Source organism: Enoplosus armatus, chromosome 4, assembly GCF_043641665.1.
Source record: "Enoplosus armatus isolate fEnoArm2 chromosome 4, fEnoArm2.hap1, whole genome shotgun sequence".
Taxonomy (NCBI): domain Eukaryota; kingdom Metazoa; phylum Chordata; class Actinopteri; order Centrarchiformes; family Enoplosidae; genus Enoplosus; species Enoplosus armatus.
This window is the reverse complement of record NC_092183.1, coordinates 5,381,458-5,393,269: the sequence shown is the minus strand read 5'-3', so window position 1 is coordinate 5,393,269 and position 11,812 is coordinate 5,381,458. Positions and strand designations below refer to the sequence as shown.

Genomic DNA, 11,812 nt, shown 5'->3' with positions numbered 1-11,812 from the left:
ATTAAGGGGTTAATGTGGTGACACACAAACGAGTGCACGGGGCATGCAGCGCACCCCACTCGCCCACGCATCCGTAAGCACACACACAAAGACCTTGTCACTCAAGCAAACAGGGTATGTGATCTGACAGAAGATGGAGGGTGCTTACGTAACACTTGATTCTTTTCAAAGGTGTAATTGGATGTCTGTTTGGGTCGGGTGGAAGACTCTCTTGGCACTGGCAATATCAAAGCTGACATTCATCAAAGCCTGCCAAAATAACTAACACAAAGTTATTTCTGGATGGAAAAAAAACTCAAACATACAAAAAGACCTGATATTCATTTATTTTACATGAAAAACATACATATCTGGTAATACAATGTTTATGTGAAAATGTATATCTAGTCATAAAGGTACTGTAACTTAAGTTTCATTTGAAATACTGCTTACTATCCTTGTTAAATGCAGACAGGAAGAAAAAAATAATAATTTTCTTCACATTATAATTTCCCAAAATAAATTGCTTTCAGAGGGAAAGAGCACATTAATTCAAAGAGACACATTAATTCAAAATAGATGCAAATTCATGTTTTGTAAAAGTGGTTGTCTTCACAAAAAAAAACTGAGATAGATGATAGATATGACACAAGCTCTCATCTAAGAATCACAGTTCCTTCATCCAGTTCGATTTCTAAGAACCACCTGGTACAAACGATCGTCTCTTCACTTTCAAGAGCACAGCATAGTGCGCTCGGTGCTTGGTGTAAGGACACCCTAATCAAGTGTTCAACTGCTTGAGGCAGTCAGAGATATGTAACATGACTTCTCTGTGTATACAAGATGTAAACGCAGGTCCCAAGGCCTCACGTACAACACTTTGTCTACATTCATCATAAAAAGCTGCATAAAGGCACAAACATGGACACACATTCTGAGAATTAAAAAAAAAACACTGCTCACACAACGTAACCAATAAAAATTATATGTTATAAATCACAGAAGTGGATTTTTTTTTGCGTTGTGTTGAGCTTAATATCCACCACAGCCCATCAACTCCCACTATTAGCAATAAATGGCTGTTTAAATGTATTATGGCAAAGAAATGTCCCATTTTTGCTGCTTGAATATTAAACTTTTTTAATTAAAGGTCCCATACAATGCTAATTTCCAGATCTATATTTTTATTCTGGGATTCCACTAGAGTAGCTTTGCATGATTCTCAGTTTAAATAAGTCCTTATTTATCTCATACTGGCCCTTCATGCAGCCTCTCAGGTCATCCTCTGTGTGAAACAAGCCGTTTTAGCTCTGTCTCTCAATGATTACTGTACTAAAACACACAACTTTTAGAACTTAATTTGCTGATTTTGGTGAAACTGGATCATATTTTATGGACAAAATATTTTCTGGTTTTCCCTCTGATGTTCTCTGGCTGCTCTGCCTCAACTCTAGGTGATTAATGGAGTTTCCTGATGGACAGATAGCTTTAAAGTAACCACTAACTGCTGTAAACTGTAGCTGACGTTAGCTAGTTAGTTAAGCTGACTGTGCCCGTACTGGGAGCTTGGAGAACCAGGAGAGTGTTGGTGTTTACACTGCTAGCACAGGAGCTATGGTCCGCAGGGAGGAGGAGGTTTTCAGGCCCAGGCTCTGAGCTCCCAGTGTGGGCAGAGTCAGCTAGCTAATAGGACCACTATCTGAGCTAACTAGCTGACGGCAGCTACAGTTAGCAGTAGTTAGTGATTACTTTAGCAACAAGTAAAGCCATCTGTCCATCAAGAAACTAACCAACTTTCATTCACAGCTGAAAAAGCACTTTCATACTGAACAACCTCCAACAACTTGAAGAGTAAACCTGAGCAGATTGGCCGAATAACTTAGACAGACTGAGTGGGTGGATGGTCCTTGTATTTCATGAGTGTGCTGTTCCTGGAGCAGATGACCTGCTGGGGGGCGTGGCTGAGTGCAGTGACTGTATAGTTATATATTTAATTCGGAAGGGATTTGTTGGCATTATAAATCAGTGTCGAAGTAGAAGGCAGTCTAGAACAACACAGTATTTTGATGCCTGTAACTACTATACATCAAGTATTTGGTTCAGGGTAAGGGAAGCCATATAATCAATGAATTATCCTTTCAACTTTATCCCTTAGTGGTCTATTTCATTAACACTTAGGCAATCAAATAATGTAGGTTGCCCCATTTGGACATTATATAATAACCATTCTAATTTCCACAAATACTGTCTCAGAGCCACAGTGGAACCGGAGCAGTCAAAGACCATCTTTTTTCCTTTTTGCATTGTTTACCTTTGTTCTTTGACATGAATAAAACCTAACACCCAAGTTCACTTTAAAATATTGAAGGAGAATGTGTTGTATTTCACACTCTCCTAGTGTAAACACACGCTCAATTTTTTATGAATCCCAGATTTAGTGCAGGAAAATTATGCATGCATCCTTGTTTGTGTGTACACATGAGGGCCCTGTAGTTGCAGCAGATCAAGGCAGTGGTCATTTTTTCCCCGTAGTGTTTCATAGCAGTGTCTCAGGAAGTGGAGGCCTTGTAGTGTAGCCAATCGTTAAAACTGACCAGGAATGTAGAATCATGAGGTTCTTGGCAGTTGTGCATCCCCACCTTTACAGGCATGTAGTTTAGAGTTCTTCAAAGAAGGCCACTCTGGACTTGGTGCTCTGTAGTGTTAGCTGTGAAGGAGATAAAAAAAAACAACCTTATTAGGTCTGAGAAGGAAATAAACAAAAACAGAATATACTGCAGTAGAGCGAGAAAGCAAGCACATAACCAAGCAGTAACCAAATGGAAATTCTCACTGGAGACTAATCATCACTTACCCTTACTCTCCAGACTTTCTGCCAGATGCAATTCTTCTGTGCATCTCCAATGCAAGCGCCATGACCACAAAGTCTGCACAAGACCCTTCATTTCTGACTGAGACACCAGCAAAACACAGCCAATGTGTGAATAGCCGACAAGCTTGCAGAGTGAAACCAGATTGGCTGAACCCAACTTTTAGAATTCCACCCAACACGCGTGAAATCCCCAGAACCCTGGACGGGTCTCTGTAGTTCTGAGACCCGTTTCATGAGAGCCTGCTCTTGTGCAAGGATTAAGTAGTGTGTTTCATTCATTTGTGTACTCCACACACAGCAATATGCTACATTGTGGAAAATAATAGAACAAACAGTTTTTGTCTATTTAATGCAATTGTGGTTAGAACGGTTTTGGTTGTGTCAAATTAGAGATTTCTTTATTCTTCCTTTTTTCCCTCTGTGCTTTTCTAACTAATTTGAAGTGGGCAGGGTTCAGTTGAAAAAGGTGATGCCAAATATGTTGTCAACTTTGATTGCTACTTATTTAGTCACGAATATTTAAAGTTAAAGAGAAATACTTAAGATTTCAGGGGCTTTAAGTCAGTCAACCATTTCTGTGCTTCATTGTTGCATGTGATCTTAAATGATTCTTGGAGAACTGTATATCAATTGATCAGGCTGATTGTTGGCATTTGTAAGTTCTGAAGCATCACTTGAGTTCTCTGTTTATTTTCCAATGAGTCCCAAGTGAATTGCACTTGCTAGCTATGGTAACCTGCACAAAATAATACCAACACAATAAAACATGATGATCATCTAATGAAGACGTACACATGCATGTTTAATCCAGACATTCCTCTGATGAACACCAGAGTACATTTAAAAAGGCACTAGAAACCATAGCACGTTCCAGCAGAACATGTGATCTGACTTGTTTCCCCTGACTAATAAAAAGACTAAGTGATGATAAGGAGAGGATAATTGGAGAGTCTGTACACTGTTGCGTGTTTACTGAAAAAATACCCCCAAGGTTATTCTGTTTGTAATGAATCTCTGATGGTATGTGAAGACATGCAGCGTCATTGATACATCTTACACTGAAGCGAAAATCAGCATTGATCAGTTTGCAACTGGCCCTGATGGACAAAGAAATCTGCAAGTTTTCCAAACTCTCTACTACTGCAGAGACAATCTAACAGACAGGGAAAACAGGATGAGTAGAAGATCAATGCCAGTCAGACAAAGCACTGCTAATTGTTTTTCTCTCCAGGTTTAAATGAGCTGGTGATGGATTAAACCAGGCTGCTGGCTGTGCTTTAACCCCTTCTGCATAGCTAACCATTAGCTCATCTGATACAACATAAGTGAGCACTACTTCAAATTGGCTGGGCAAACTTTTTCCTCTCTCAAACATCTGTAGGGTAAAGGGAATTAAAGCGGCTGCCAAAGTAAATATTAGATCAGGGATGAAGGTTAAGGAAATCTGGGTTATTTCTGGGGAATGTGTAGATAGAGGGACAAATCCAAACAGATAATGTGGGGGAGACAGATGGGCTTGCAGCATGTTTACAGATCACCTTCCATTGTCCCTGCAGACAGGCAGTCTGAACTACAATTGCGAGTGTGAAAACCTGAATGTGTGTTTATCGATGTCTAACTGCAGCTTTGTACTCCACACTGCCTACAGTCTCCATGCTGAAAAGAGGAACTCTTTATTCAATGTCCCAGGTATCAATGTCATCAATGGCTCAACAGCAAGCTATTTCCAGATAAGAAATCCGTCTGTATGTTGTTTCAATATGCAGGAGAGCAAAATGAGAGTAACCCTGATGGTTGACCTCCTTTGTATGCCACTTCGCGCAGTCTGGATGGACTGCTGTGTGTGTGTATATATATAATTTATATATTTATATAAAACATTTCCTCTCAGGGAAACTTCACACAGAACTACTGCAGCTCTTGTGTTGTGATTCAGTTGTTGAGAATGAGCTCTCCTGGCAGCCCCGGTGCTAACAGAGCAGAACCTGTGGCCTGGTAGAAGTGCAAAGGCTTGTTGGGCTGTGTTAAGGGGCCATTCATTAATCATCCAGAGGGGAGAGGGAGTCTGGACGGAGAAAGCTTCGCCCGGGGGTGCACCCAGTCCTGATGCTTCTGGCTCAGACATCTGTGCTTCGTTCCACATTCCCTCTGCTCTTCTTTTCCCACCGTCTCCCCCTCATCCTGTCCCTCTCTGGTCGCCAGCTTCACAGTGCATTCTAAGCACTTCTTCGTGACTCAGCCTCCCTCAAACTCATCCTTTGAACATTTTTGGTCAACCTCAGCCTCTCCTAAACTTCTCGCCTCTTTTGGCAAAGCTGACTTAGTTTCCTGACTCTCCATTCCTCTCCCCTTCCCCCTGCAATGCTCCCTCACTAACAAGATGAATGCCGACCGCCTCCGGTTCAATTAAACCAACACTTTTAACTTAGCTCCTTCTCCCCCTACATGCCAGAGGTGCCCTCATCCATCCGAATGACTAATCACCAAGCAAAAATCAATTAGCGCTCCCTTAACAAGTGTATTTTACACTGGGAAAGAAGAAGGGAGGAAGGGTGGCCTTTTTTTTGTCATACAATGTGCTGAGAATATAACTCAAATTTTCATTTGATGCTTTTATTGAAATTAGAGAGATACTGGAGTGGGAAGATAAAGGAGAATGAGTCTAATCTGCCAGTTCATCAGAGGACAGTGGAAATAGAATCTACTTTTTATAACAGTTCAATTGCCTCTGTCCAATCAATTTAGGATTATTCCACAAGCTGAACGAGTCTGTCACTTCAATGTCTGTCATTCCACATCATCGCCAAGGCACTTGGGTAAGATGAAATAGCTATTCTTACTGATGGAGTCAACATAAGATGCATTCAAACACACAGATTTCCCTCTCAGTTCATCTGTCTGATTTTTTCCTCTCAATACACTTAAGGCCTGTAATCACTGTGCATTCATAGAGGCCACAGTAGAAAATGAATGATAGCTACCCCTCCCCCAGCGGGCTCCATCAAAAAAGAAACTTGAGGCTGAAAAATGAACCCGGGGCCAAGTGGAGACCGTTGCTATTAAGTGATGCTCTGACAATCAATACCATAAATCATAAAATAATATGATGGTTAGGCGCGGGTGTTGTACGAGGGAGGACTATCAGTTATCACTAACAGTTACCCTTGGAAGATGATGTAAGACCACATTTACTTGGAGGATGATGTAAGACCACATTTACATTTCACCACTTCATGTGTCTCCAGCTGATTGGACAGCTGTTTGAATAGCTAAAAAGCAACTTGTAAATGTAACCACGATGCATTAGGGATGGATAGGGGTGTGTATGTCTCCCTCTTAGGCGATTGAATACACATTTACATACACAGACCATGATCTCATTGAAAAAAGATACATTTGCAAAGATTCAATACGATGACTGTGAAGCAGATTTTTTTTTTTTGTTATAAAATACATTATTTTCTCAACTTTTATCTCAAATACTGAATCAGAAATACCCCACACCAACAGTAATAATCATAGGCAATGTTAGACTGAACAACTTTTTATTCAGTCCCACAGGAGGAGGAATTTAAGTTTCCTGTGGAGTTTTAGACCTCTAGTTCTTCTGTTTATCTCATGCATGTGCACGAGGACCTGATGTGCTGCAATCCACCAGCAAAGGAAGGGAAGAAGAAGACTGTAAGCAAGTAAACATGGACGTAAACAATGCTGAATTTAAAATCGGCTTTGAAAATGTTTTATGAGGCAAGAAATGCATTCAACACATTTGTTAGAGCTCAAGGATACACAGAATGTGTTTTGGTGAGTAACAATGAATATAAAACTAACTTTTGTTTGGTTACAAGAAAACTCCGCGAGGCACCTTTAAATGCTGCTGGCTGTTTTTTTCTTGACCTCAATTCCTGGGTTAGTGTCATTCTTTGGAATTTGGTTTTTATTTTGTTTGGAATAAAGAAGAATGGTCACATGACCCTGTAAATTAAACAGCTTCAATAACAGTTTTGCCTGGTTGCCAGGTTGGAAGTAGCTTTACTGTAGCTGCTAATACAAGGCAAGTGTTACATACCTTGAGCTGACTGCTACTCTTGCTAACTTTACTCGCAGTGCAAAGTCAGCTTCTTAAATGAGAAGTTGAATATAATCACATATTTTGTGATATCATTGTGCGTTTTGAAGAATGCAAATGCAATGTCATGATCTCAGGGAGCATTGTACACAGTGGTCCCGACATTTCTTTCAGTGTTGTAATGTTGTGCATGGCTTTAAGTAGGTTTTGTGTTCAGGGAATGTAGCAAGCTAACGGGAGAGGGGCGTGTTGCACACACTCGCAAGAAGCACAGGAGTGCAGAGAAAGAGGCAAAGAGTTGCTTGTAAAGATTGTTTTTTGACAGCTGGATCAATTGGTATTTTTTTGCAAATTTCAGCAGACTTTGGGTCGTGTCTGTGATTGTGTATTGATGTAGTTGAATCTCTGGCTCTTATATCGGTTTTCCAATATGTAGCGATTAATCTTTACACGTGGATTTGTCAAATCACCTTAAGGGGTAAATAGATTTCTGTTCTGCTACCACAGACGTATTGATGAATTTTGTGCATGTATACAAGGTGCTAAAATAACTACAAATGTTCGACTGTGTGTGCACAAGTGTGAATACATGGGGCATGAATGGGGAGAATCATGCATGTTCGGTGTATTTTGGAGGAATACATTTTATGTACATATTTGTGAACATACTTGAGTATTTTGTGTTACAATGTGTGTTATGTGTGTTATGTGTATGATAGCCACCTTTTTAAAGTTGCTGTGCTTGCTGGTCCCCTGCTCTGTGTTCTGGTTGTGAATGATGTCCAGAGGAGTTTCCCTCTCTTTCAGCTTCAGACTTTCAATCTCCGTCTTCAGCTCATTCAGCTGCTCCTGCAGGTGCTTGCTCTTCTCCATGTACTCGACCCTAAACATGATCAAATTGCAGGTTGGGAGACAATTTAGTAGATTTCCCTTAAAGCACTTTTTCATAAGATACATTTCAACTTTGCTCTACAGTTTGGAACACCAAATGAGTACTCATGTCAGTTAACCACCAATTTTCAACAAATTTGTCATCTGCATGATTTTTTGTTTCCATATCCCCAACTTCAAGCCCTTCTATGTCCCCATTAGATCTGACTTTAATAACTTGAATTTTCATAGTCATTATGAATGAATAAGGCAACAATGGGAATCCTTGTTTTACTCCTCTTAATTAGGGGCACAGACTTCAATAAATCAAGGATTTGCCAAGATTAAGAAAACTATAAACGTTGAAAAATTAAGGCTAAATGAATTTATTCAAAGGCCCTCCCCGAGTCATCAAAAACCTTTTTGATTTAAGTCTTTCAATTTTCAAAATTCTTTAACAACTTTTTAATGTTATTTCCAATATAACAACATGCAAAACATTTGTTTCTTTGCAAGCTCTATTCAAAGGTTAGGAACTCCTCCCTTCTGGGTATTCTGGTCTGAAACTAAATTATGAGAAATGTACAATTTAGAATCAGTGTACTGAAAGCTGCAAATGACAAAATGTTGTTTGTTCTTTAACCTCCTAAGACCTGGCATCCACATGCGTGGACATCACATTTTGGGTTATACCATAATACTTAATTCTGCTTATATGGAAATTCAAAATTGTCCCCGTATGCAGAACCACATCATGTCAACAGATGATGCTTAATTTTTATACTTATCAGGTCCCAATAAGCCCAAATAGCAAAGAGAAATTAAGATAGAGCTTGGGTCTTAGGAGGTTAAATTACCGATTACATGGAGTGATGGGTTGGTTAACGTCCTAGGTATTGTAACTCCAGAGAACTTAAATGAGCTGTGTTCAATTAACTATAATAGTAGGTTGCGAAGGATGGATTAGATCTTATAAAATAATGGAGAAAATGGGGAAAACACTTCTGAGAAAAATCTCGCTTGTTAACTTTCTCATAGTGCCACATTTCATTTCATTTTCTTATCTTTCTCTCAATCCCATTGAAGTCTTTCTTCAAGTGTAGTCTCTCTGCTCGTTTGCTTTTATTTTAAAAACCTAATTACTTAATTACATGACAACAAGGACCCAGGTAATGTATTCAACACACAGCCAGGGTCATACTTGTTTAGACATAGTTTTTCCTATCTGCAATCACTGACACCAAGAGCTAGAGAAAAAAAATGCTTGAATGCTGTGACATCAGTGACAGCTAATGCTGAGGGTCAATTGCTTACCTGAACTACTGAATCCAAATGTGCATATTAAGAAGTGATGTTCCTCCATGTGCAATCCTGCATTAAATTAGATCTTTCTCAAACACATTTTGAGTGCATTTAAAATTACTCTAAAATAGATATTTTCATTCATCAGTTAATAAATCCCTTCTGCTGATTAACAATCAAACCGCTGCAATCAGGCTTAACAACATAACCAGAAAGTGTAAAATGCAAACTCGCAGTCCCATGTATGTGTATGTATGGCCGGCCACTCACTTCTCCTTCTCGATCTCCATGGAGAGGCGTTTCATGTCGGTATCTTTAAAGTCAAAGCTGAGGTTCTCCCTGCTGAAGCTCAGGTCGGGAGGCATGCTGTCAGACGGCAGTCCAGGGGACTAGGAGGGAAGATGGAGAGAGAGATTAGAGGAAAGGAAGCGAAGTAGACGAATTGACATGAAAAAAAACAAAAAACAGAAGTGGGAGTGAAAGAAAAAGACAGAATAAAAGATATGAAGGATGAAATAAATATACAAAGGAGGGGGGAATAAAATTAAGTTGGTAAAGAAGGTGACAGTATATATAGGGGGAGAGGAGGAATGCATGGAAAAGATGTGAGCAAGAAGGACACATTGTACATAGAGAGAACAGTGAAAAAGGAGAGAGGGAGAAAAATATGACCACTTTGATGGTCACAGACCACGAACAGACAAATATATGCTTTTAGATCCTGACCGAATGTCTGAAATGCATTGGCCACATGCACCTCAGGAGTCGGCTAGAAACGAAGTTGACCTAATACACAATATAAATGTAAATCCATTGGTTGGCATGTGAATCCAAACTACATGGTGGATACATTCGACATAAATACGGTCTTGCCGAGCACAGAGGGCAATTTGACAGAGGCCGACGGAAATGGGAACAGATATCATTGTGTACTTGTGCGAGCGTGTGTGTGTTTGTGTAGACTATCAGCTGATAAGTATACAGTGGAGTTCCAGTAGCAGCATGTCTTTTGTATGTATGTGCACCAGTGTGTGTGTGTGTGTGTGTGTATGCTTTTAGGCTGTTCATTCATAAGCTTACAAGTGAGTAGTTCTCTATCCATGGCCAGCATCTCAATATGTATCTGTGAGTGTGTGTGTGTGTGTGTGTGTGTGTGTGTGTGTATACATGTGTGTTAGTAGATGAATGCGTAATGTGTGGGTTTTTAGCATGTTGGAAGCTCTTGCGTAGGCTGCCTTATGTGCTGCCTGTTCTTATGCAAGTATCTCCTGTTCATTGTGGCTTTGCAGGGCTACAGTAGTATGTGTGTGTGCATGTGTGAGTGTATGTGTGTGTGCTATTAGCAGTCAATCATTTCCATACCAACAGTTGCAGCTGATACTTCCAATAGGGACGGACACAGTATTTTTCTGTGGGGTTCTCTGCATGTACATGTCGTGTACCCTATTGGGAGTGTATCCGTGTACTGCATAATATGTGTATCATTTATTTCATGCAAGGCTGTATAACGGCTGTAACTTTCAACTGTTTACATTATGGTTAATCTTTTGATTTACTTTCAATTAATCCATTTATCTTTGTCTTTAAAATATAAAATAAGTTAACTGTTAAATAACTGACCAGACCCCAAAGTGATGTCTTTAAGTTGCTCGCCTTGTCTGACCAATAAAAAAACAAATCTTCTTGATATCATATCATATTCATACATGAGAACATTTTGGGATATTTAAAACACGTGAGATGTGAGAATATGCTGCTTTTCTTGGTCTTACATAATAGTGAATTGAATATTTTGGACTGTTGGTTGGACAAAACAAGACATTAAAAGACATCAGCGTGAGCTCTAGAATACTATAATCAGCATTTATCAATGTTTGATTGTTGAAAATAATCTTTAGTTGCAGCTCTATATGCACTGTCCCTATTCAATCAACCAATATCTAAGCATTAGCAGAATTTATTTCCTGCCAGACTAATTGATTCATAGTTTCAGCCGACTTGTTTGTTCTTGGGTTGTACCATATGTACTTATGTGTGTCTACCTGTGTGTTTTACGTACTGTATATATGAGTACAAACACTTGTGTGTTATAGATATGTGTGTATATGTTCCAGGTCTGTTACCGTGTAGACAGCCCTGCTGGTAATCTCCAGCAGCTTGTGCTTTGCCCTGCGCTCAGACTCCCTGGCCTCCTGCAGGTCCTGTTTCAGCTGCTCAGCCTCCTTGGCCCTGAGGGACAAACAGACAGACAGATGCTGTTAATACTTTAATTCACCTCCCAGTCCTTCAAAGGAAATAGAATTATCTAAATTGAATCCAAAATTATCTTACATAATCAGTACGTCGGTACTCGATGAACCAGGAATGTCACTTTGTTATTACCCAGGTGATCAATGTATCACCCCAGCAGACAATCATTTCTGACTCCATTATTCCACCATCACGTTTGCACACAGAGATGTAAGAATGTTATATGCGAGTGATTACATTTCTTTTGATTGTGTTCCTGAGCACTCAGCAGTTCCTCGTTGATGTGGGGGAGCTATGTGCCTCAAGGGTTTGAGTGGACGTAGTCATTTACATGTTGAGTGCCACAGGTTTAAATTTCTCTGGTGCAGAAAGTGCTCATCCAGAAATTGCAGTTACTGGCAAGTGGTTAATGGTTCCCATTTGAAATGATTGCCTAATAAATTGTGAAGTAGAGGCTGTGAAGTGATATT

At 39.8% G+C, this 11,812-nt stretch overlaps 1 protein-coding gene across 8 annotated transcripts in view; it reads right to left on the bottom strand.

Moving 5' to 3' along the window:
- Positions 1–357: 357 nt before the first annotated feature.
- The window catches only part of nf2a (NF2, moesin-ezrin-radixin like (MERLIN) tumor suppressor a), a 28,525-nt gene continuing 17,070 nt past the window's right edge, over positions 358–11,812 (bottom strand). For 5 of the 8 annotated variants that reach the window (XM_070904603.1, XM_070904607.1, XM_070904605.1 and 2 more), the window contains 4 exons: positions 11,216–11,321; positions 9,363–9,481; positions 7,644–7,803; positions 358–2,686 (listed from right to left, as the gene is read on the bottom strand). In XM_070904603.1, coding sequence (XP_070760704.1) covers positions 2,636–2,686; positions 7,644–7,803; positions 9,363–9,481; positions 11,216–11,321 — 436 coding nt within the window. In that variant the 3' untranslated portion in view covers positions 358–2,635. Of the gene's footprint in view, positions 2,687–7,116; positions 7,184–7,643; positions 7,804–9,362; positions 9,482–11,215; positions 11,322–11,812 lie in introns of those variants that run through there. The other 3 variants (XM_070904608.1, XM_070904610.1, XM_070904604.1) reach the window with 2 other exon arrangements.